This window comes from Heterocephalus glaber, unplaced genomic scaffold (genome assembly GCF_053883595.1).
Source record: "Heterocephalus glaber isolate CG9 unplaced genomic scaffold, H.glaber_assembly_v1.0 deba00001523, whole genome shotgun sequence".
Taxonomy (NCBI): Eukaryota; Metazoa; Chordata; class Mammalia; order Rodentia; family Bathyergidae; genus Heterocephalus; species Heterocephalus glaber.
The window spans coordinates 6,318,069-6,346,022 of record NW_028258327.1 but is presented as its reverse complement, the minus strand read 5'-3'; the positions used below and the strand labels follow the sequence as shown (position 1 = coordinate 6,346,022).

At 32.5% G+C, this 27,954-nt stretch overlaps 1 protein-coding gene and 1 pseudogene across 4 annotated transcripts in view; one reads left to right on the top strand and one right to left on the bottom strand.

The window, feature by feature from the left end:
- Positions 1 to 27,954, bottom strand: part of Ascc3 (activating signal cointegrator 1 complex subunit 3) — a 320,418-nt gene that overhangs the window by 260,227 nt on the left and 32,237 nt on the right. For all 4 annotated transcript variants that reach the window (XR_002388709.2, XM_004862476.4, XM_021242706.2 and 1 more), the window contains exons 5-8: positions 9,075 to 9,195; positions 6,482 to 6,689; positions 5,559 to 5,700; positions 4,867 to 4,992 (exon numbers count right to left, since the gene is read on the bottom strand). Coding sequence is in view for 3 of the 4 variants with exons in the window: in XM_004862476.4 (XP_004862533.1) it covers positions 4,867 to 4,992; positions 5,559 to 5,700; positions 6,482 to 6,689; positions 9,075 to 9,195 (597 nt within the window). In the remaining variant the exon portion in view is untranslated. The remainder of the gene's footprint in view (positions 1 to 4,866; positions 4,993 to 5,558; positions 5,701 to 6,481; positions 6,690 to 9,074; positions 9,196 to 27,954) is intronic.
- On the top strand, positions 10,350 to 11,087 carry LOC106010870 (cell division control protein 42 homolog pseudogene; annotated as a pseudogene).

Below are 27,954 nucleotides of genomic sequence, written 5' to 3'. Positions count from 1 at the left end.
CCTCTACAACTAAAAATATAGTTTTGCAAAGCCCGTTATGGCAAACTATGAACTCTCTTTACAGATCGATTTGCTGTCATTCTTCACATATAGCCTACACATGTAGCATTCTTTGCCTGGTATATCTATCTGGTAAAATCCTATGCCCTCCATATTCACCTCCTTTCTAATGAAACATTTTATGCATCTTTTATACTTCCAAACCAAATGTTACATTTGGATAGGTTTTTTGGGATATTTTATGGATAATAATAGCAACATCTTTTCCTTTAGGAAACTCCTCTTTGACTCCTGATGGTCCATGAGAGTTGACAAGGAGAATATGCACCATGGCCGTAAGAACCCCAATACTCCCACAAAGGGAAAGGAAATGATTTAGAAATGAACTGGTAATCTAAGTTGGAAAAATCAAAGCTTAGGCCAGGAGTTTTTTTTTTCATGGCTGAACTTACAGAATATTCCCTCGCTTCTGGGATTAAAGGTGGAAACAGCTACCTTTGAAGACGCTGGCATATACTTTTCTCTGGTAATATGGAGAAAGCCTTTCTGGGCATCAGGAAATGAAAAGTATCAGACAAACACAAAGGGAGGTGGGTGATACAAAGAAGAAAAAGCTAAGGGAAGGAATAATAAAAAAATAAGAAAAAAAAGAGAGAAAGAAAACAAGATAAAAACAGAGGAAACTAATGACATCATCTGATCCTGTATATCCAAGGTGGATAATAGGCAGCTATACTCTTGGACAAACCAAATAGAAATGCCGATTAATTGTCTGCTTTGACTGAAGGCAATTGCTTTGACCACTTTGATTTCTGTAACTTTCAACTAAATGACTCCAGACTTATTCAGAAATCCATCAAAAGTTTTTGGATTCTTCTTCCCTTTCTATGACAATAACAAATCAATTTAATGATTTAATTAGCATTAACAAAAGTTTTGCACATCATTTTAGCATTTAAAAATTCTCCTTAACTTTTGAATCAAATTACAGAAGTAATTTAAGAAGACAGACAAAATTATCCAATGCAACATTCGAAGTATATAAAACCAGCCATAGTTTCTCATAAAAGTTAGGAACAGCGGAAAATTAAGACCTCAGTGAAAAAATAAAGACAACATCCAACATCTTCAGTGGCACTTTCTCTGATTACATAAAATGTCCTACCTGATTAAAAAAAAATCCAGATCAATAGAAGCATCTACTAAACTGTCTGACATCTGTTAACATCTGCATTTTCTCTTAAAATCTATATCACTACCAAGCTGGATCATCACCTAAAGAGATATTATTAGTTAGAAATTATTATAAGGCAGTTAGATAAAGCTGGGGCCTCACAATGGAAAAACAATTGAGGCACATTCACTGGTTAACACAGAAACAGAAAAGGCACTGCATCTAACTACTTCCCCTTGGGATAAATAGCAGTGATTAATACTCTATATAGACCTCAATCTCCCTTCCAGAAATTCCTTGTACGTGACTTTTTTGCCCATTTGATCCCCATTTAATCAATAATTACCTGGGTGACTGTATTTGTAATCTTATTGATTGATCATGGTTTTGTCCCACTGTTAAGGAAAATATAAAATAACGACTTGCTTTGTTCCGCTTCTGTAACTTGCTCCACTTGTTTCGCTTCCCAGAATAACAATACCAGAAATTTCATCCACCATAAGCTTGCAGGCACGTAGCACTAGATAAAAAAATGTCTACAACATTGTCTAATCACAACCCCCACCTAAGTGAGGCCAGAAGTCCATACCAAGATAACAATCGCCCTGCCTAGAGAGCAAAGTACAAGTAGACCCTAAGCTTTCTGTAAATCACATGATTAGACCTAGTTTCAAGTATAAATGTAAGCCTCCAATGTGAGCTGAGGTCAGCCCTTGAAGGCATGTTCCTGTGGGGCTGGCCTGCTAGTAAATAAATTTTGGTGTTTTACCCTCGCTCCTCTGTTTCCTGTGAGTTTTTCTGGTTACTCCCAGTAAAATCTACAACACCACCTCATGCCCACCTTGTAAATTTCCACTGGGTCTTATAGTTTTGTCCCACTTTGTAACCGCCTCACCACGTGGCTTTGCTGTATAAAACATCTTTGAAAAGTGGGGTGGGTGGGCAACCAACCCACTTCCCAGTCCCCCTTCTTTCTCTCTTAGACAGAAGCTATTTTTGTCTCAATACATTTTTCCTACTCTTAACCTCCATTGTTCCTAGAATTTATTCTTTGATTTTTGAGAACACAAACTCATGTTTCAGATATCTAGCAGATTGGGAGTTGTATTTCCCTTGTTTGTATTATTTTTGGTTATTTGGATTACTTGGTGCCCTATATCAATATGGCTTTATGCAGTTTACTTAATTACTACTATATGGCCACACTACATTTGAATTTGTTATTCCCTGATTATTAACTATTATGAAAGTAAATATTAAAACCACAATGAGAAATCACTATACACAATCACAATGGCAAAAATAAAAACACTGTATTTAAAAATAAATATAAATATAATGAAATAAGAATAAAACAGTGACAACAATAAACTGGTTAGTATTTGGAGAAATTAGGCATGCTAGATTGCTGGTGGGACTATAAAATGGCACTTTGCTAATTTTTGAAAAACTAAACATGCAACTATAATGTAACACAACAAATGTATTTCTGGACATTCATCAATGGATAGAGGCCCCGTCCCTGTTCCTAGGCTGAATCCCTAACCCTCAACACAACTCCTTTAGAATTAGAGCTTTTAGAAAGGTTATCAAGGTTAAATGATATCATAATCTCATTTAGGGGGTCTTAATCTAGTAGGACTAGTATCCTTATAAGAAGAGGAAGAGATACCTGAGAGCTCTTTCTACCCCAGCACAGAGAAGAAGCCATGTAGGGACAAAGAGAATGTTGAAAGTTACTATTTGCAAGGCAGAAGTGAGCCTTTATCAGAAACTGACTCTGCCAGTACCAACCGTGATCTGGAATTTACAGCCTCTAGAACTTTAAGAAAATAATTTCTATTGTTTAAGCCACCTAGTCTATTGTATTTTATAATAGCAACCAAGTAGACAATATACTTTGTAATAGTCAGAAAATACAGTATAGACAAAACAGATAACTTTGAATAGGTAAACTTAAACATACTGCAGTTATTCATGAGTGGTAAACAAAATAATGACCCATCCCCACAAAGAGGTTCAGATCTAATTCACAAAATCTAAATATATTAGATTATGGCAAAGGTTGTGGACAGAATTAATCCATTTAGAAAACCTCTTCTACTTCTATGATCCAAAGAAAAATAACAAAGTATTTATGTACAAGTAAGTATAACAGATAAATAAGAAACCTGGCCCATTCATTATTACAGACAAGTCAATTATGCTTTTATATAAAATATTTAAAGATTTAATATATAATATAAATAAATCTTAATCATACTGCTTATAGTAATTGCTAAGGTTTTTAGAAGTTATAATTATTTAATTCTACAGGTCCTCAATCATGGCTATCTTTCAGAATTATCTATAGAGCTTCAAATTAATCTTTAAAATACTGATATTTGGACTACTCCTTAGAAATTATGATTTAATTAAGAATTGATGCATCTGTATTTGGAAAATTTTCTACAGGTCATTCTGATGCATAGGATGAAAAACACTTATACAATATATAATTAGAATTTTATCCTATTATAAAAATTTATTGTAGAAAACAACTTAAAATGATAATGATAAGGAGTTGCTTTAGAAGTAGTAAAGGTATAAAATGAAATAAAATGTGATAGAAAGATGTAAACATATGATATATATGCATAAATATGATATAACATCTGTATAAAAATACATATACATGAATATAAAAGAATAGAGTTATTTTGGTTATTCTGAGGATATCTTTATTTTGTTTTATGCTGCTTTTTTGCTTACCTATATTATTTGATATTTGTCTATGGGTATATATTACTTACATATTTTTTTAAAACCAAACATTTGAGGATAGAAAAATTAACTTTAAATAATGTTTACTTTAAAATATTTTTTATTGGGCTGGGGATTTAGCTCAGTGGTGCTGCCACCTGCCTCGTAAGCGCAAGGTCCTGAGTTTGATCCCCCGGCACCCCCCCCAACATATATATTTTATTTTGAGATAGAACAAGTGTAGTAACATTTTACCAAATGATGAATCTAAATAAAGAATGTGCATGTGGGCAATTATTAGTCACGTAACTTTTATATAAGGTTTGAATTTATTCAAAATTAAAAAGTTGTGGGAACTTTGTTTCCATTTTTTCCTTTTTTCTTATTTTTTCTTTTCCCTTCTTTCCTTTCCCCTATAGGGAAGGGTGGAGGGGGTAAAGGGAGGGCAGGGAAATGGGGAAAAAATAAGAACCAAGATATATCATGTAAAGGTACAAGATCCCATTGATGAGTGTACTGTATACCTAAAATGTACCAATAAAAAAATGTAGACTGTTAAAAAAAAAAAGTTGTAGGAAAATAAAGAAAATGCTTTATAATCCCCTCCCAAAGTATTTTCTTTTATTGTGGTTGACAATTGATGTGTCAATTGTATATATGAATTTCAGAAAACACTTTACTTAAGTCGGATTATATGATCAAACCCAAAAATTAGCTGACATAGTGAAAATAAACAGGAAAATACAAGACATATATACACAAAATATATATGTGTAATGTATCAAGGAATATATATATGTACACTCTTAATTTAAACTCCCCTAGTAAACCTCTTTAGTAACTAAGTAGGTCTCTGTACTATACTGGCTAACTACTTTTAAAATCAATTTTTCTAACACAAATCCATTCATAACACATTCAACCCTCAAAAGTATAAAGGTTCATCTCACCTCATCTAAGTCTTGGATATAAACTGGTTTTTCCTCAAAGCCAACTGGCATTGGTTCACTGTAGGGAATCCTTACTTCTTCGTAAAGCTTGTTATTCTCTCTTTGGATTGCTTCTGGTAAAATCATCTATAAACACCAAAAAATAAGAATCCACTAATCATATTAAATAAAACTGTTCTGCTAAATGGTTTTTAAATAAAAAGAGACAGATTCAGGCAATGTTATTAGCATTTATGACACAGCACTGGCAAACACATTTAGCTAATTTAAACGAAAATAAACATGAAAAAAAATAACATGTATGAACACATATAAAACATTTATCTATTAGATATCTCATATAATACACAGGCCACAGCATATTGTTAAATCATAAGATATACATTAATTATATATCCTTGAATACAAATCCACACACATAACTAGGAAAATGTGCAATATGTAGATTAAACTCAAAAACACAAATTACAACAATAATGACAGAAATAAGCAATGTTCTTAATACTTACTAAGTTTTAGGAACTTTACACTGCAGTATCTCATTTCCCTACACTTTTAAATAAAATTTAATATACTCTAGTAAACAATACTATACACACAAAGTAAACAAGAAAAATCACATGGCATTTCCTCAGACTAGAGACAGTATATAGGACTTTTAGAAAAGTGGTATATAACCACCAATGTCATACCTTTGCACCAGCAATGAATGCTGATGTTTTCCTGGCTTCAGCCTGAGAATCATAAACGTGGGGATACCGTATTTTCTCAATGTCCATGTCTCTCTGCCTGCTCAGAACCGGAACACTTCTAGCATTCAAAAGTGCTTGCTCTCTGTAAATACAAAAACAATAGGCTAAATTTTTCACTTTTCATTTTGAAAAAGAAAACATATACTAAACCAAGGTCATTATTTCAGGTAGTTTTCCTTTATAAAGAGAAGAAATTAAGCTATATAAAGATATTATCAAACCAGAAATTATTTTGCTAAGAAAATAGAATGCAGCACATTTTTATATAAAACCATTCCATAAATTTGCCTTAATTCTCTTTATAATTTTGTTTTCTCATAATTCAAAGATGTTTAACAAGTTATAAATTCCTTTTTAACTGTTTCAGTATTTAGAGAATCAAGTACAATAATGTCTTTATTCCATTTTCTTCCTTTCTACTTCTAAATAGTAACAGTAATAAAATATTACTCAGCTGAGAAAGAAAACAAAAGTATCAAAATAAATTTATACAGGTTTTATATAACTTAAACTGAGTTGTGAGTGTATTGCTCCTAAATAGCTTACTTCTAGATATGTATGTACCAATTTCCCACAAGGAATGTAAACATTATGTACTAAAAATAAGTACAAATAAAAAAAAGCTTACTTTTATAATCTAAATCTCTTACCTATGTGGATACAAGCAAGAATATCTAACTACATAAATGATTGCTTTTTTAATCCCAGAAAAAGACTTTCTTACAACAAAATTCTATTCTTACAAGAAAATGGAACTATAGTGTACAAATCACTTATACTGCAAAAGCTAAACAAAAAATGACAACGATACGCAAAAGTGGTGATTACAACACGTGCATCTTTCAGCTTCTGGCTTTTATTACCTGTGTATCCTCAATTCCTTAGGGTCAAAACATGAAAGACTGTCTCCAGAAACTTCCCCTTCTTCTCCAGTCTTTTTTTCTCGTCTAGCAATTTTTTTTTCTTCACGGCGATATTGTTTCATTAATTGCTTTTCTTGTTCAGACTGAATAGTGACTTGACAACCATAATTAGGTTTAGTATTCTCTCCCAAAATTTTTTTGCAATTGTCTAGGAAGCAAATTTTTAAATATGACAAATTGTAAGTCTCAGACACGATTTGACCTTTATGAAAACCACTTCTTTTTCCCTACTAAAACACAAATTAGCACAAAGCTCTAATAATTCACTTTTTAAAACTGATATATTCAATTATATGCTTTAAGAACAGATCTTTAAATAACAATGTCTAAATAATATTCCATAGTGACTTATGATAAGTCAGCAATATTTTCCTACAAATTCAACAGTTAGTAACATAGTCTTACATATAACATCAGTGACAAAAAAATTCAATTTTATAATTTTGAAACCATTTATGTAATTTCAAAAATACAATAATGATCAATGTTAAGTATAATTTACCATTAGCATAATAAATAAAAATCTTTACATACATATTTATTCATAATGAAACTTTTTATGGTTAGCTCAGGAGATATTTATAAATAGCAGTCAAAGCAAATAAAGCAAGAACATGGTATACTTTTTTATGGACATATAGTTAAGAAAACAAAAATCAAAACAAAAAAACCCGGAAGAACCAACCAGGAACAGTGGTGGTACATGCCTGTAAACCCAGAACTGTGGGAGGCTGAAGCAGGAAGATCAAAACTTCAAACTTGGGCAACTTAGCAACTTAGTGGGACTCTGTCTCAAAATTAAAATACAAAAGGGATGGGCTATATAGTTCAATGTGGACAGCCTGGGTTCAACCCCCAGTACTGTAACAGCAACAACAACAAACAAGAACAAAGAGAGGGAGAAGGGAAGGAGGAGGGAGAAAGGAAGGATGGATCACTAAGGGGAAAAATATTAGTAGGTCTGTGGTTTGGTCAACTCAATATTCAGTGTAAATTTTCTTCTAATAGGATTACCTTCTTTTTAAATTATATCTTTCTAATTATTGGTATCTTGGTTCATTGCAGCCCTAAAGAACTGACAAGAATGTCATTAAAACTATCCAAGTCAAAAAGCATTTATTATATTGAGGCCCTACTAAATCCCAGGCATTGTTGCTCGGTTTGGAAGACAATAAAAAATGAGACTTGGTCCATACTCTGACAGAACACAATCCAAATAATTTCATCAAATTACAAGATCCAATACAGAACATAGAAGGAATTAAACAACACCAGGAGAGGAAAATTTGCTTTCTAGTCATTCCTGATCAAACCTTCACAATTTTCAGATATTTGTCACTGCCTTTTTATATAATTTTAAGTAAGTCATTTAACTCTCCATCACAAGAAATAATCTCATACAATGGCTTTATAAGCCTTAAAAAGGAAAGTTTATCTCAAAATTATAAAATACACTCCCATCTGTATCAGAACTAAATTCTAAAAAAGGAACTATTAGAACAATTCCAAAAACAGTATGTTTCAATTTAAGTCTTATAAGACTTTGTAAGAAAGTCCTATTCCAGTTATAATCATTGAATTTCTGATTAATTTTAAGTGACAAAAAGAATGCAGCATTCTGAAAGTTTTCACATGTGCTCTGGACTAAAAGTTAAATTGTCCACATGTCACACAATCAGCAATAGATAAGCAGACTATTTAAAAATGTGAATAATGCCATTTTGTTATTGAAATTGGTGTTAAACATTTTAAAGGGTGAAACTGTAAATGCTTTAGATGACATGTAATATACTACGTGCCAGTGTCATTAACATTTTAAGCAAATGTGATAACAATATTTGTGATCATCCAAATAAGGAAATTAAAATTAAAGGAACATATGTTTACCTCACTGTACGATTTGTAAGATCTCAATTAGAATATACTAGAACCCTGGAAGACTGGACATGCTATTTGTTGAGGGAAATAGTGTTAAAGATGTTGAATAAACTAGTTGTATGTAGAAATACAGGTTAAGTAAAACTATTATAGCTATGAGTATGGGTAAAATAATACTATTATTTTTGTTACTTTCTGAATAATTCATTTAGGTAAAAATCCTGTGAGTGGAAGGAGGCCTCCTAGTGATAATAAAGTAATCAACATAGTAGTAATCATAAGTGGTATAGTGTTCCATGTATGATAATGATAATGATAATGTGGTAATGTTTATTAATAAAAAAATAGTTAAAATAATGTAGATAAGATTTAAATTACTGAGGGATTAAAACTTAAATTTATGGTTTGCTTTAAAAAATATTGTCTAAGTGATTTCATGTTTTACAAAAAATATCATACTGAAAAATCATCATACCTTCCTAGTTGGGTCTCTTATTTTTTTTCATAATTTGACATATCTAAAACCTACTTAATAAAGTAGAACTAGTAAATTATATACAAGACCAAAGGATATAAAAAAGTAATTATATTAAAGAGATGTGTTAACCAATGAATCTTTCTTTTAAATTAGCATTACCACCGCATAGTCTCTTACCTTGAAGAGCCTCAAATTTATGATCATTTGAAGAATTAAGAAACCTATCCACAATTGTAATTCTGTTCTGGAGGAGCTTCTCAATAAGTTCAAGTCCTTCAGGTCCAAGCAACTGAAATAACTAATAAAAGAAGAAAACAAGTAAAATCTCTATTAGCTCAAAATTAACTTTCTAACATCCTATTAAACAAATGAATAAAGTAAAAGAGTTTAATAAATAAGATAACTTAGAAAAGAAAATTAGGTCTGGGGATGTAGCTCAGTGGTGCCACGGCTGCCTGGCAAGCACAAGGTCCTGAGGTCGATCCCCATTTCCGCCAAAAATAAGAAAAGAAAATTAAATGTTAACATTGACAGGGACCTTTTACGTTTATAACGCCTATTTACAATTATACAATTAAAGATTATGATTTAATTTTTAAAAATAATTGTGATTTCAATACATTACTCAAATCATACAGTAATAAACTCTCACGCTTAGTTTTTCTTGTTATAACCAAATGAAACTGTAAAGTTGATTTAACTGGCTTTTCAACAGTATTGTTTTTTTCAGAGTCCAGAGTACTATTTTCCTTACTACTTTCTATGTAACAGCTGTCATTTTAGAGTTAAAGAACCATTAGAATGTTTTAATGAATCAAGACTATATGTGAAATTTTTACATGTATTTTAAAACCTATCTAGCATCTAAAATATAGTGCTGCAAATCTTTTATGTAACTTTAAAATTTTCCGTGTATATCTTATACTTCTATTCAATGGTTATCAACAATTAAGTTGATTTTTAGAGTCATACAACCAATGTTAGAACACAGAGACCTTAAATTACATAACTGCATGATAAAACTCATCTTAAGCCTTTACATTTCCTCAAGTATTATCTGGAAATACATGTTTTAATTTCCTTTTCAGAATGGTTACACTCTAATTTTGAATGTGAAGCTGCTAGATTAACCAAATTCTATTATCAAAGAATCCACACAAATAAAATCATTGGATAAAAATTTATGTTGAGTATATATATGAGATATTTTATGTACAAAAATTTTTTTCATTCTGATGTTCATTTTACCAGCTATGTATATAAAAGGAAAACAAAAGAAATAAAGTAAAAAATGATATCCTACCAACTCTAAGTATACCTATAGCATTTATGTAACATTTATGAGCCTCAGCCCCTTTCTCTTCGTCCCTCCCACTTCCGTGGGCACCCAACCGTACGTCTCCTGCGTGTTGACGTCAGGTACGTGGCTCTGTCCGGCCGCCGAGGAGACCCTGCCCACTGCTGCCAAGGCCCCAGCAGAGAAGCTGAGGTGAACATCAAATTTGAAATATTTAATCTATTTACACAATGCAGACAATTAAGTGCGTTGTTGTGGGCGATGGTGCTGTTGGTAAAACATGTCTCCTGATATCTTATACAACAAACAAATTTCCATCTGAATATGTACCAACCGTTTTTGACAACTATGCAGTCACAGTTATGATTGGTGGAGAGGCATATACTCTTGGGCTTTTTGATACTGCAGGACAAGAGGATTATGACAGACTACGACCACTGAGTTATCCACAAACAGATGTATTTCTAGTCTGTTTTTCAGTGGTCTCTCCATCCTCATTTGAAAATGTTTAAGAAAAGTGGGTGCCTGACATAACTCACCGCTGTCCAAAGACTTCTTTCTTGCTTGTTGGGACCCAAATTGATCTCAGAGATGACCCCTCTACTATTGAGAAACTTGCCAAGAACAAACAGAAACCTATCACTCCAGAGACTGCTGAAAAGCTGGCCCGAGATCTGAAGGCTGTCAAGTATGTGGAGTGTTCTGCACTCAAACAGAAAGGCCTAAAGAATGTGTTTGATGAAGCAATATTGGCTGCCCTGGAACCTCCAGAACCAAAGAAGAGCCGCAGGTGTGTGCTGCTATGGACATCTCTCCAGATCCCTTTCTGCACAGCTGGTGTAGGCATCATACTAAAAGCAATGTTTAAATCAAACTAAAGATTAAAAATTAAAATTAGTTTCTGCAATAATGACAAATGCCCTTCACCTACCCACATGCACTCGTGTGAGACAAGGCCAATAGGTATGCCCCGCACCCTTCCCAGTACTAGTTAATTTTGAGTAATTGTGATTGTCAGAAAAGTGATCAGTACTAGTTTTTGTTTTGTTTCAAAACAACTTTTTTTGTTGTTGTTTAAAAAGTAAGGCATGCTTGTGATGACTCTGTAACAGACTAATTTGAATTGTTGAAGCTGCTCCCTGGTTCCACTTGAGAGTAATCTGGGACATCTTAGTATTTTTTTTTTCCCTTCTTTTTGGGCGGGGGGAGTGTGTGTGGGGGTTTGTTTTTTAAAAAGTCTTCTTTTTTTAGTTCATTAACCAGTGGAAAGCCCTTAGGGAAGAAGGACGGATTGATTCCACATTCCACTTCCTAGATCTAGTTTAGAAAAACTTGTTCCCTACCTGGTGCTCTTAGGAAGGAGTATAGTAAATGCCTCATTTAATAATATACTCCTTTTTGAAAGTTGCCTTTTTTCTCTCCACCCTTGAGTAGATCTAGTATTTGATGAAACTCATGAAAGTGGATGGAAGCTGTCTTGTCCCTCCTCTTTTCTAGGATGCACTCTATATGTGACTGTGACTTTCAAGGAAATTTGTTTGCCATTTGCTAATTTCTTTTTTGAAGTTAATTTTAACTTCTTTCACTGATAAATGAAGAAAAGTATTGCATCTTTTGAAATACACCAAATGGATTGAGTTTGCAATTTAAAAATTTTCCCCCTCAGTCATTGTCTTACGTGCTTAGCATAGGTTTGTAACTCAGTGGTATTTGGTGTTCCTAGAACCCAGCTGAAAATCTTACACACAGAGGAAATATTAGGGGTGGTGCTACAAGACAGATGCCTGGGGGATACAGAAAAAAAAAAAAGAAAGAGAGAAACACTTATTATATGCCAGGTATTATGATAAGCACTTAAAAGTGCTACCTAATAAATCCTAAAAAGTTTCAAATTAAAGTACTATTATTGCTTTTGAAGTTACAAAAATTAAGCTTTAGACAATTATATAAATTGCAGTTAAACAGCTAATTAGTTTTGAAATGACATCCATCTGAATTCAAAAATAATGTCCCACCATAATATGTTAACTAACCCTTTAAAGATAATTATAAGAGATCAACTTCCAACATAAGAACCTGCACACTGTTCCCCAATGAAACTGGAGAAATCACAATAAAACAACAATTGAAAGCCTCTAGAAATTTGTCCATAAGCCATATAGCAAATAAAATATTTATTCAAGAGAATCTCCAAAATTCAGTAAGAAGTTTGCAGCATTTGAACCAAAACCACTCTCCCTCCTGCTTCCCAGATTAGCAAGGCAGACACACCATACCTGACTGTTTCAAGAGCCTTGAGTTGGCAAGAGATTGTAGCACAGTCAAGAACTGAGGGCTCTCTCTAGCCCCGAACTAAGGCAAAGGGCTTTCTTCCTGGGAGGAACAGGACATCAACACTTGTCAATCTCCTCCTATATACCTATAGCTGAAGCAGTGCCCAGTAAGTAAGGTTGTAATGTGGTAACTCTTTTCCACCCAGCTCACAGTAATGGAACAGAAGCTCTATCTTTGGGCCAAGCACCATGGGAAACAATGAGGTCTGACACTTACCCTGACGCTAACAGGTGGTCATTTTGCACCACTTAAGACAAGCAAAGGGTCCCTGTGCTACTGCTCATCTACTTCACTGAGAACTCAGCTTCTAAAGTAGGGGTGTCATTCAGAGAGAAGATGCCATTGTTCCTATGCTCTCTTGCAGATTCTTGCCTCAGATTTTGATTTAGGGGAGAAGTGAGATCATCAAACAGGTCACTCCCCACCTTCTTGGAAGAAATGACTTTATGTGCAACATGGCATAAAGTTGAAACTTACAGAACATAAATCAACAAAGGCCTCTGCAAGTATTTTTCTCAAAGGAGCCACAAATGCGTTAGTTTAGTTTGCAGAGCAATTTACCACTACCACCACCCCAAGGAAATGTTGCAACCTATACAGCAACCAGCTTAAAATTAAAAGTGAATTGTGGTCAGTGAAAGAAAAGAAAAAAGCACTGGCCAACTATCCTCACCCCAACATAATTGCAGGCATCCCTAAAGGTCCAGCTCCCAGAACACCAGAAGCTTAACACTGTGGTATGAAGGAAGAGGGAACTGTTTTCACTCAAGTAATCTAGACAATCATGAAACAAAAACAAAAAAGTAAGCAGCAGTTACTAGCTCTGGAGAGAGGGGACAATTAACCAGAGCTGGAACAGTGTATTATCTATAATACACTGTTCAATTTCAGCATGGATGGATAGATAAAGAAACAGGGCAGTATGATCCATACATAGCTGGAGGATGGGAAAAACAATTAACAGAAAATATCCATGGGGACCAGGGACTTAGCTCAGTGGTGCTGCTGCCTGCCTCGCAAGCACTAGGTCCTGAGTTCAATCCCCAGTACAAAAAAAAGAAAGAAAAGAAAGTATCTGTGAACATGACCAGAAATCAAGTTCCAACGAAAGAAGTCTTCAAGGTAAATATTATAAATATGCTTAAAAAACTAAAGGAAACCATGGTTAAAGAGGTAAAGAAAAGACCAAATCAAATAGGGAAGATATAAAGAGAAATATTACAAAGAATCAAATGGAAATTCTGGAGTTAAAAAATATCACAACTGTTACAAAAATTCATTTCAAGAGATCAACAGTAGATTTGAGAGATTATGACATCCAAAGAATGAAAGATAAACAAATGAAGAAAAATAAACAGATACTCAGAGAAATGTGGGACTGCATTATGTGTACCAACACAGGAGTACCCAAAGCAGAGGAAAGGCACACAAAAATATTAGAAGAAATGCAAGCTTAAAATTTCTTACGTTTATTACAAAATACCAACCCACATATCCTGGAAACATACTAATCCACACATACTCCAAGTATAATAAACACAGAGTTCCTCAGACTTTTAGAGAAAGGTATCAAAGTTAAAGATAAGACCAAAAAAGTCTTGAAAATAGCAAAAGAAATATAATCTATCACTTTAAAAGAAGCCTCGGTTGCCTGGGGATGTGGCTCAGGGACATGGTGCTTGTCTACCAAGCAGGAGGCTCTGGGTTTGATCCCTAGCACTACAGAAACAAAACAAAACAAGAAGTCCCAATCCACTAACTGTTGCAAAACAGTGAAGGCCATAAATGGTGGGATAACATATTCAAAGTGCTAAAACAAAACAAAAGAATACTCATCAACCAAAAATTCTACATCCACCACAGCTATCTTTCAAAAGTGAAAGCAAGACATTCCCAGATAAACACAAAAGAGACTGTTTTGGTAGCAGACACACCTTATGAGAAATATTAAAGTTTTTTTAGGCTGAAAGTCAAGTGATTCCAGATGATAATTCAAATGCACAAAATACTTTATGTATTATAAGGTGCGTGTGTTGAGAGACAGAACACAAATGTGTATGTGTATTAGCAAAACACCAAAATACATGAAATGAAAGCATGAAAAGAAAAATAAAGGATAAGTAAGGATAAATTCAACAGTAATGACTGAAGCCTTCAATAATAGATCTAAGGGCCGGGGATTTAGCTCAGTGGTGTTGCCACCTACCTCACAAGCACAAGGTCCTGAGTTTAAAAGAAAAAAAAAAAAAGAAGGACATAAAACTAAACAAAAGTTAAGTAACTAGAAGACTTGAAAGTTAAATAACTAGAAGACTTGAGCAACGTTATACACTAACTAAACCTAGAGGACATCTATAGAACATTCTACCCAACAAGAACAGAACACATATCCTTTCAAAGTATATGCCAAACACTCTCCAGCATAGGTCATATACTAGGCCGTAATATAATCTCAATAAATTTAAAGGACAGAAATAGTTCAAAGTGAAATTAGAAATCATTAACAAAAAAAGTTGGGGAAATGACAAATACGTGGTAAATAAAACAAAAATTATCAATTGATTAAAATTTAATCAAAAGCAAAACACTGTGAGATGAATGACAATAAGAAAACAACAGAGCAAATTTATAGGGTGAAGCTAGAACAGTGCCTAGAGCGAAATTTGTAGCTATAAATGTCTAAAGAAAACAGACCTCCAATCGGGCTGGGAATTTAGCTCACTGGTTCTACTGTGGGCCTCACAAGTGCAAGGTCCCGAGTTTGAGCCTCAGTACCAAAAAAAATAAATAAATAAAAAATAAAAGACCTCCAACCAATAACCTAGTTTTCAACCTTCAGATACCAGAAAAAGAACAAAAAATCCTTAAGCAAGCAGAGGGAAGGAAATAAATGAAACAGAAAAATGGTAGAGAAAAATCAAGAACATTAAAAAGTGATTTTTAAAAAGCTGGTAAAATTAATAAACTTTTATCTAAACTGACCAAGAAAAACAGAGAAGACTCATGTGAAGGGGAGACATCACTACTAACCTTACAAAATTCAAAAGGCATAAAAATGAGTACTATGAACAATTGTCTTATCAATAAACAAGATTGGATGAAATGGACAAGTTGAGAGACAGATATAAGCTACCCAAACTGACTCAAAATAAAATAGACCATCTGAATATACCTGCAGCAAATGAGAAATTGAGTAGTCATTAAAACTACACACACACACACACACACACACACACACACACACACACACAAACACCAGGTCCAAATGATTTCACTGATGAATTCTAAATATTTAAAGAAGTTAACATCAATCCTTCACATACTCTTCCAAAAAGTAGAACAGAAAGGAAACACTTCCCAACTCACTTTATGAGGTCAAAGTACTGACAACAAAGATAAACATATCACAAAAAAACTACACATTAATGTCTCATTGAAAAATGCACATAAAAATGCTCATGAAATACTAACAAACTACACCCAGCACTCTTAAACAATTACGTACTATGAAAAGAGGGGTTAAGACCATAAGGTTAGCTCAACAGTAGAAAATCTCTGATATGTGACATTATATCAATGGAACAAAAATAAACCACATGATCAACAGATGCAAAATAAAACTGATGATATCCCTCTTTCAAGATAAAATCACTCAATAAATGAGTACTTGAAGGAAGCTTCCTCACTAGATAAAGGGCAACTATAAAAACTCACAGCTAACATCATACATAGCTTCATTCCATAATGGTGAAAGATTGGATATTTAACCCACTAAGATTAGAAGTAAGACTCACTACTATTCAACACTGTAGTGTAGTTCTAGCCAGGGCATTTAGGCAAGAAAAAAAAATAGTAGACATATAGATTGAAAAAAAAGAAATAATACTATTTTTATCTATAGATGATATAATCATACATAGAAAATACTATTATAACTAATAAACAAGTTCATCAAAGTTGTAAAACACAAGATCAATATACAAAAACTCTATAGTGTTTCTATTCAGTAGTAATGATATGAAAATGAAATTCACAAATTCCATTTATAATAGCATCAAAAAGAATTACTAAGACTGTATTTTATGATTTCATTTTTAACAAATGTCCAAAATAAGGAAATTTCTATGGACAGAAGTAGATTAGTGGTTTTTGGGATAGAAGATAGGGGAGAGAGAGTTGGAGGATGACAAAGGTTTATTCTGGAGTTGATTTATTTTGGAGGTGATTTAAGTACACTAAAATTGTGACGATGATTACATATATCTTCTGTGCATATACTAAAAACAATGATATATACTTTTAAATGGGTGCACTGCGTGATATATGAACTGTCAATGAAGTAATTTTTAAAAAAGCTTATGAACCAGAAAGATTTACAACAAAGAAAATTACTTATGAGTCAAAAGGTAAAGTTTAAATAGAATTCTCTTCAAAGCATTTTTTTTAAATTTTATTATGTATTTTGAATTAACATATTAATTGTACATTAATTTGGTTCAGTCTGATATTTCAATATATACATATATGTGTTCACCGATCTAATCCAGCCACCCTTTGCCCACTTTCTGCTGCTCCCCTAGTAACCATGACTGTACATTCAAATCGAGTTTCATAAAAACATTTTAAAAGGGTACTTTAAATTAATTGGTAGTAAGACACAAGCCCTGTTATTAAGGTTAAAGATGGTATTAAAGAAATTTCAAGATAAGAAAAAAAAATAACCACAACACACATCTATATACTTTCCCCCACATCGAAAAGAAATTGCAATAGGAAATGCTCTTTATATATGGAATGAACTGTCTTTTAAGTCCTGGCAACTCTCAAAGAATTTTAAAAATATGATCATTTCTTCCATAAGAAAATAAGTAATTATAACAGAGATATCCTTACATATATTCTTAGCCACTCAAAAATTACTCAATCCAAAATGTGATGTTCATAAATAATAAATACTAGTTAAATTCTAGTTATAAATTTTTGACCCAAAACAACTTTAGAAAACCACCAGCATATTTGGAAGATAACATCTAATGCACTAATGCACGGCCCAAGCATACAATCACAGCACAAAGAGCACATTATTTCCTAAAAGTAACACACCCAAGTCCTGGCAAAAAGGATAAGAAAGCTGTTTAGCTCTGACTAGCAAAACTTCTAAAATTTCAAAATAATCTCCAGCAGAGTTCTGAGATCAGCTGCTGTTAAAGAAATCTCAAAATTATGTTTTCCATAACATTTGCCATTTTCATCCACATTGAGAGCAGGTGCAATTCCCATTCAAGATGTGCACATCAAACTAATTTAGTGCTCAGAATAACTGTTTGTGAAGGTACAGACAGGTGTCTGGATCACTACCTATACTGTGAGACAAGTTTCCGTAGCTACCAAATTCAATGAGAGTAAGGAGAGGAAAAGTTAGCTATGGGTACAGAAATAGACATCTACTAAAGAGGTTTAAAAAAATTAGAAGAATACAACTCTCATAAAAAGGCAAGTTTCACTATTCTGAGTATAAATGATATGAGATTTAAGGAAGACACAATAGATAATGACAAGTAACATCCTTTTCCTGGAAGACACTGTTAAAGCCATAACTATTAAAGTATTTTTCAAAACACAAAGGTTCTTAGAATTCTTACTGCCATTAAAAAACATTTTTCATTAAATCAAATTATTAGATTAAGGTAGTCCTTCAATAAACTAATAAATGGAAACAGTCAAAAACTAATCAAAAGACAAAGTTCCAGAGATGTCAAAAAATTACTTCCTTCTTGACAATGCAATGTTTTCAACAGATGAATGTAGTTTTTTTATCTCTCAAGAAAGATAAACCCTACTTGCCATTGTATACTGAATTAGATCACCATTATTCTAATAGAAACAATGTTATAGTGGGTGCTAAATTTCCAACACAATTATCACATCACAAGTACTGCCACAAAGGAAAGTAAAAAGTAATGTTAAACTTTTTAAATAATATACCAAGGAAAATTATACTGTAAATCTTATAAAATTTGGTAGCAAGATATATTGTGGGACTAAATAAGAACTATAAATCTGTCTTCAAACTGGGATATGCAGAGAAAAACTAAAGGTTTGAGAAACCTCAGAATAAATAAGTGTATATGGATTTGCTAAAGATTTAAAACCAAACATTATTTCAAAGTAAACAATTCTGGTAATAGTATTGTGTGGTTTGAACCCTGTTTCTCAGACAATTCAAAAATGTTGAACAAATAAGCAATCACTAAAACAGGCTTTAAAGTAAATAAAATTTCAATATTTACACAAGGATTGTCAGTTCCATTGTTTCCATCTGAATATTAAAGAATTCATTAAAATTAAAAAACAGAAAGACTACTTGGAGTTACAAAAAGATCTCAAAAAGAAAAAATCATTTTCTACATCAAATAGACAACAAGCATTCTGAGCAATAGTGATGCACAATAAGTGGGATATCTTGATGTAAATGGGGCATTTTTTAAATAACAAAGTAGATTATGAGATTAATCTCAATATCAAGTTTGGTTATGGCTCCGTCCTGTTCAATAATTTCACCAAGGACAAATAAATGAGTAGGAATTAAATGTATTGAGTGTTTATATAGGGCATGTAGCAGTTAGAGGTCAATATAAAACCTACTGAGGTTTTAAAAACTCATGTGTATTTACATAAAATAAAGAAACCTGGTCACACAAATAAATTCCAGGAAAGGCTAGAAAGGTAGAGAGTTAGTTTTTTGCAGACTTAAATGAACAAAAATTGCAGTGAAGGCTGGAAAGAAATTTAATGCATCAATGGTAACTGTCTTACTGTTCTCGTCATTGGGACACAATACCTGACATCTACAATTTAAAAGAGGAAAGGTTTAACTTCGCTCAGTTTGTAGAGGTTTCAGTTCATACTCGGCTGGCTCTAAGGCAGTGGGGCATGGCAGAGGAGGCTTGCTTATAGCATGGCTGGCAAATAAGGGAGAGGGATCAAGGGAGGAGGGAAGATGATAGACTCTTCCAGGTCACATCCCCAATGATCCACCTCCCTAACCAGGCTTTTCCTCCCAACATCACATTTAACTATAAATTCATCAGTGGACTAATCTTCTGATAAGTGTCATTCCCTCATGATCCAATCACCTCCCAAAGCCCCATCCATGAGTACATGAGTCTTTAGAGGGACTTCTAGATATAAACCATAAACAATAATGGTGTTTCTAACATCCCAAAGGATACTACATGGACTGAACCACAGTTAAGAGTGTTGAGTGCAATTCTAATCTATACCTTTTAAGATTACAATGAAAAATTAAAGTACATTTTAAAATGTAATAAGGATGGCCAATGGCTACTTTACAGTAAATGTTATACAAAGAAAGCTAAAATAGCTTGTATTTAACTCGGAGAAGTAGGATCATAGTAGAATATGACACTTGTCTTCAAAATACTTGAAATGTTCTTATAAAATATTGAAACAGACATATTACAAAATTTTCCAAAGACAAAACTAAGGCACATAGGTAAAAAAACAACCGTAAGAGACAAATGATCATACTTATTCAACAGATTGACTGTATTCTAATAAATAATAAACCTAATTTTTTCATCTGCATTCTTTGTATTTTACACAAAATAATATCACTTAACCTTGCCTATATAAATATAAAAAGGGGCAATAAATTGATAAACATGTTACATATAATGTATTACTAATCTTTGGCTATCATCTTATTACCTCGAAATTCTAGAACCAATCATTTTGTAGATTAACATTTTTGAGACTTTGACATCTTTAAAGTATATAAAACGGAAAGTAAAGAAAAATAGGATACATCTATGTAAACTTTTTCAGTAGCAGATCTACTACAGGTTGAACACCCTTTATCCAAAATACTTGGGATCAAAAGTGTTTTGGATTTCATAATATTTGCATATATGTATGAAAATATTATGGAAATATGACCCAAGACTAAGCATGAAGTTTACTTTCTCATATACAACCATTTGTGTATAGACTGAAGATAACTTCAGACAGTATGTTTCTGTGCACTTGCATTTTGACTGCAATTTGTCACATGAGGTAGGTGTGGAATTTCGCCTTTGTGGTATCACATTGGAACTCACAGCTCTGGATTGTGGAGCATTCTGGATTTCAGAGTTTGAGTTAGGAATGCTCAACCTGGACCACCTATTACTGTCCATTCTGCTTGAATGATACTCAGAGATTTGATTAAAATAATGATTACTTTTCTGGCTCCATCCTTAAACTTCAAGAATACATAATTTTACATTGCTAAATATTTCTTATCTTTCTTGAAACCAACTTTTCCTATTACATCATTTTTCTTTCCTTCTTTCCTTTTCCTCCGTTCCTCCCCCTTCTTCTTTCCTTCCTCTCCCCGCCCCCCTCAGGACTGATTAAACCTAGGGCCTTCACACTGAGCTACATCCCCTGCTCTTTTATTTTTGAGACAGTGTTGCTAAATTGCTAAGTTTGTCAGTCAAATTTGTGAACCTTCTGCCTCAGCTTCCCAGAATGCTGGGATTACAGGCATGCACCACCACGGCCAGCTGACCTATCATTCTTGATACACGTCCTGGCAATGTTCCCTTCCTGCCCCTCCTTTAGGCTCATTTTCTTTACTATTAAATGCCAGTGTCCCTTAAGACTACCCACACTCCATCTTCTCATTAGCTGTTCACAACGAATTCCTTAACTTCCATTAGCAAGCATATGGTGAAAAATTTTTAATTTAAATCTTCCCTAGATCTTTTACTCTGAGCTTCATGGATTAATTGCCTAGATATAAATTCCACATATCTCAAGGTCTCTCAGAATTCTACATATATAAAACTGCCCATGGTTTTCTACTTACTTCAGCCTTCCCTAAGTGTTCTTGTTTCCATGCATGGTAACACAAGTCAAAAGCCTTAAAGGCATCCTTAACACCCCCTTATCCCACTGTACCCACCTTATCCCTGCCAGCCAACACAGTACCAAATCCTTTTGGATTTCAACTACTAAACAGATTTCAAATCTTTCCATTTGTCTACTTTAATCTCTCAAATCTTTGTTGCCTGGACCACCAAAGGGCTTCCTAAATAACTTCTCTACATATATTCAAAGCATCCCTGTTCTAACCAGTGTGAATTTTATTAAGTTCAGAACTGATCAATATATGCTACTTCCTCTTCCAACTCCTGCTAAAAACTCTCCAATAACTTCTCATTGTTCTAAAGATAAAGTACTGAACTGAAGCAATCTTACAAGTAGAACCTCAAAATATCACAAAATGTTAAACGAAGATTCAAAATACAATATACCTGGTTATTCTGCTCCATCTGGAAAGAATTTTAATACCATTAATAAAGTTAGTATCATCTTATTACAGCATCCTTTTAAATTAAATCATTAATATCTTATGATAGCATCCTTTCGAATTAAAATACATTTTATAATGTCCCTATATATTTTTTAAAAATTAAATGACTATACATGTTGGGGAGGTGTATTGTCAAAATTGGGAGAAAGTATAAAAGTTATGAAAGTTTCTTAACAATGTAAGTTTTCTGATGTAGCAATGTTTTATAGATGACAGTTAAGGTTTTTTTCCTGAAATGTTATTAAACAAATTATGTTTTTGAAAACTGTAAGTGCTTTACAGAAGTTAAAGGAATATATATTAGTACAAACCCACTGGTACCATTTCTGCTTATACTTTGAAAGATTCTTTTCTGTATTTGCATTCTAATTTAGAGAATTCTAAGTTAGGTCTCATTCATATTTCTTCTTACAGTCAACTAAATTTAAATATTTACCAAGTTTATGAATGTTATTGTAACTCAGTAGGTTAGTGCTAGACAACAGTCAATCAGGGCTCAAATCATGAGCTTACTGCTAACCAGCTCTAGGATTTAGATACCTTCTTGAAGCTTGTTTTCTAAACTCTAAAGAGTACTCTGGATAGTGTAGTGATGGGCACTAATATATGTAAATATATTTGTCATGGTGACCTTTATATAATAACCAATTAACTTCAGGTGTTTAGAATTATTAAAATAAATCCTAATCAAATAGGGGAGGAAGAAAAGTATACAAAATAATTTACATTATGATATTAATAACAATACCTAACTTTTGCTCTACTTATATCCCAGACAAGGTAGTAAATGCTCTGCCTATAAAACACATATTATTACACTGTTTTGATCTGAAAAGATGTTCAGTGAATCTCTGCTAAATATGCAAAAATACTAATGCTTGATACTATCACTTAAAAATAATGAGAGTAATTTAAAGAAAACACAAAAGTGTCTAATAATCAAGTACCACTTGCTAGGAAATACATAAACACATAGTAAATACTACACATGCATATTTGTTTTAGCATTTTCTTCAAAGGTGTGCTTGACTGTGATATGTATATGTATATATTCTAATTTCATTTTTTGCAACCTTCTTAAACTCTCAGCTTTCTTATCTGCTAAAATGGGATTAGCAGTGTCGAACAGTAATTATATGATAAATAATTACTGGTATTATTGAAAACTTTCTATAGCTGATGAATCTCCAGCACATTTCTGCTAATAGGCACTCATAAGCCAAATCACGGTAGTGCTAGAGAAAACTCACTGACAAAAATTTTTCCTTATATTGAACTCCATCAGTCTCACTAGAGTTTTCATCACACTACCTGTACCCTCTGGGGCCACAGATGATAGTAACAGCTTTTCTATAAGATACCTCTTCAAATACCTTAAGTCATTGCCAGGCAATATAACTACACTTTACTCTCATATTCTTACCTTCCCAGGCAAAACAGTTTCAAATGATTTGTTATCCAGTTTCCTTTTAAACAGGACCTTTTACTGTGCCTCTTTACAAATGGCATCTTTAAAGATATTTCAAACATAACTTCATCAGGGAAGATCATGGAGATCGTAATTTTGGACTAAAAAAGTTCTACAAACATAGCATAAGAGGTAACAACAAACACACTATCAACGCAAACTGAATGTGCAACCAAGTTAAAACCTTCAGTTTTAATTTTTTTCAACATAAATTCTTATTAGGACAATCTAATATATCCTGTCCTGTGGGGGAGTGGGTCACACACGTGCACAGAGTAGTAGTGAAACTGAACTCTCACTGAGCCACACCCCTGGCCCTTTTAAATTTTATCTTGAGACAGGGTCTCTTTAATTCACTAAGCTGCCTAGTCTAGTCTGCCAAAGTCCTTTTTTTTTTTTTTTTTGGTACAGGGGATCAAACTCAGGACCTTGCGCTTTCAAGGCAGGTGTGGTGCCACTGAGCTAAATACCCGGCCCTAGGGTCAAACTTATCCTTCTCCTGCCTTAGTAACTAAGGTGCTGGGATTACAGGTATGTGCCATGACACTCAGCTTTCTGTCCTTTACACAATCTTGAAGCCCAGAACTCCAAATGGACCTGCCACATAGTCTGGTTTCTTACTGTTTCATTTCAGTCCTTTGAAAGCTTTCTAAATCCAACTTCTATCACCCACATACCTGTAATCACTACCAATATTGAATCTCACCTTCATAAGTTTTATACACAGCTTTACACAAATTACTGATTCAAGTGCTGGACAGGACCAAAATTTAAAAAAAAAAAGCAAAGCAAACCTGCATATAGACAATGAAGAATAGCTCCCAAATCAATATACAGAATTGGATTTTTCAATCAACTATCAACTCCATTTAATTGTATTAGTCACTGGCCAACATTACCTTGTCTTAGATAAAAACCATAATATTACAGCTCTTAGCCACATGGGGCTATTTATATGCCAAATAATAAAATTAAGTTTAAAATGTAATTCCTCACAGTCACATTGCAAAAAATATATCATTGTTCTGAAAGATATTCTGAATTTTCTATAAAATATTCTGCTGATATGCAGATGGGATATACTTATATTACAGAATGTATATAGTTGCAGCACATTTACTACCAACTAGTTTTTAATAATCTATAGTTCACATTATGGTTCAGTCTGCATTGTACATTCTATAAGTCTGGGCAAATGGATAATTACTGTAACAATATGTATCTTCTATTACAATATTACAAATAGTAATTTCGCCTTCCTAAAAATTCCCTGTACTCCACCTATTCATCCATTTCTGTTCTCCAAATCCCTAATGACCATTATTTCATTATCTCCAGTTTTGACTTTTCCAAAGTCATGGAGTTAGAATTACAGAGTATGCAATCTTTTCTGATTGGCTTCTTATACTCAGCAATATTCATTTAAGGATCTTCCAATTTGTTTTTTAAAACTTTATCTTTGAATCATACTCTTGTTAAAGGGCTACACCACAGTTTGTATATCCAGTCACCTAATGAATGATATCTTGCTTCCAAGTTGAGGTAATTACATCTTTATTTTTTACTTAAGTATGAAACAAATCTTAAATGCTAGAAAGATAATATTAATTGTATACTTTTTGTTGTCATTTTTATCTTTTCCACTTTTTCTATAACATATGCTTAATACAGTAAAATTATTTTATTTTTAAATAATACAAACCAGATGCTTATTTATCAATTTTCTCACTTTTTGATGAGTACAAAAAACATCAATTATTTACACTACAAAATACTTTTACATTTACTATATTTAGGATGAAACCCAGAAATTTTCTAAATAAAAAAACCTTATCTGGTAGACAAAAGCAGATCAAGTCTAATACTATAAGATTTAATGACTAAACAATTTAAATTTACTTCCTCTTTCAAAATTTATTTTTCAAATGAAGAACCTTCTGGTGAAACACAACTTAACCATTTGGGAATCATGCTGACACAGTATTTCTAAAAAATATTAACACTTAAAATATATCTAATAATAATACCTCATAATAGCAATAAAATTATTAATAATTTAACAATCTGAATAAGTAAAATCTTTAATCTAATACAAATTACAGAGGGATGGAAATGAAGTACATGTAGAGTAAGTACCATATTGAAGAAGAGATGAGGCATTCTGAACTAACCTAGTAGGAAGAGTAGCAATTCACACAGAGAAATTAATATTCTAATGGAGCATCTGAATGAACAGATTTATAAAGTGAAGCAAGTGAACAAGGTATTGCTTTTCAAGTATGCTTACTGGTTTATGTATCAAGAGGAAGTAAACATTTTTGAAATACCTGAAACTCATCATACATATTTAATGTTTGTGAGATTTATTATACCTCATAGTAAACTAGTAACATATGAGCAATAATATCTGGTCTCTTTCTTTATTGACACAAACAATAAAAATCACAGCATTTATCAGGAGACCTTTCTACTGAGGAAGTTGGGAGATGTGAAACTACGCAAAAATTCTTGAAACAAAATATGAAAACCCTTATTCATAACTGTACACTTAAAATTACCAAGTTAAGGCAAAACCAATAAGGCTTAACAGTAAGTAACAATGACTTTCTGGTTGTTGCTTCTTTTTTGTTTTCCAGAATCACCAAAATACTTACAAATGCTACAGTTAAGTTATTCTTATTAAAAACATAACCATCATGATTACCTTTTCATTACTTTGATCAAACTTAGTTTTCAGATTTAACTCTAAGTAAAAAGAATAAATAAGTTTAGACTATTTCAACAGTAACAGACAGCATAAGAAAACAAGGAATTGTGAACAGTTAAACATTTTCAAGTACAAACCCATTTCCATTGTGAATCAAAAATACCTGTTACAACTGAGTGTAACAAGAAGATTCCAGGCTTAAATTAACATTTTATGTATCTAAAGAGAAGAAAACTGTCAGATGTCTTATTTTAAAACTAATATAGGCTAAAACACGGGCAAAAAACAAAAATAAAGAGCAATAAAAAGAAAGATGGTTTTTAAAAAACAAACACTAGTAAAACTGTGCAGAAAAGTACAGAAAAGGAAGTTTTAAAGAAAGGGCCAATATAACAAATCTAATGCAAAAACTTAAAAGAGTGCATTATGAATGACTGAGAAGCAACATGCTGAGTACTCAGATAAAATGGCTAATTTTGTTGAAAACATAAAATAAAATAGATATTGTGAAAAGAAATTATTCAAAATTATACTGAGTGTGAGATACTTTGTTAATATTTAAAATGTTTATGCAAAAAAGCTATAAGATTATTAGAAAATGAATTTATAAATTAGCAAATGAAAATATATTCTTTGGAGATCATGACAGTGTATTTACATTGCTATTCTGTTTATTATGAAAAATTATTTTTTAATAGAACTGTTTTTATATTCTATAAATATCTACTTATATTACATTAAAATAAAAAATATAGCCACACAATTACATGTTCTCACAATCAGTTCAATAATTATCAACCCAACCTAAATTTGGATATTCACACAATGTTCCAAAAGTGCTTTTTTGCATTTTCTTATCCCTTGATAAGAAAAAAACATGATTTTGGAAGAAATATAAAGTTTGAAGAAAACAACAATTACTATAAAATTTGAATTGGCAAGTCTGCCTTCCAAAAGAGATACCAGGCAATACAGTTTTAGAACACATTAGTATTAAATCTTTATGCAACAGATAATCTTTCTTACAGAGACTTTTTTAAAAACAGAAAAAGCAAGAAAGCTCCAGAAGCTTATTTTATGATGTTGGGACAATGTTATGTATTACAACAGGATAATTCTCTACTCAAGACTGGAATTTTAAGTATAAGAATAAAAACAATATACTGCATTAGTGCATGACCAAGAAAGCTTCAAGAAAAAGAGAAAAGGAATTCTGATTCTCATAAGTCAAACTAAAAAACAAACAAACCATATATTTCCTTAATTACAGGGACATGCATTTTAAAAATTAGAGTTGCTCTATACAATAAAGTAATAAATAGTATAGGAAGTGTAGTATGAAAAAAATTATTCAATTTAGGGAGTCTTTTCAAGACAATAAACTATTTTAAAAATGCATATAATGTGAATAATGTGTAGAATTAAAACAATGTAATGTATAATAAAAGAACAAAACATGTAAACCTGAGCAACTCTGAAAACAGCTTGGAATTGACACATATTCATGTGAAATTGAATATTAAGTAATTACAAAAAAGCAGTTAATATTATTTTAAACTTCTTAAATTATATATTCTTAGTTTGGTTTGTAGCACAGGAAATACACCTTCTAAAATACACAAATAACATGATATGACTATGAAAATTAAGAGAGCATTTATTTCTCTCTAGGGAGAAAAATGTGCTATACTAGTCACTGTTGCTTTCGGAGAATCATATAAATTATATATTCATAATAACTAATGCTCACTATTTATAGATATTTAATCTAATTTAACAAAGTTAAAACCAAGGTCATTTACCACCTAATTAAAACAATTTGGAATGTGAACACTATTTATTCCCCAAATGCTATAACTAATTAGATGTGTA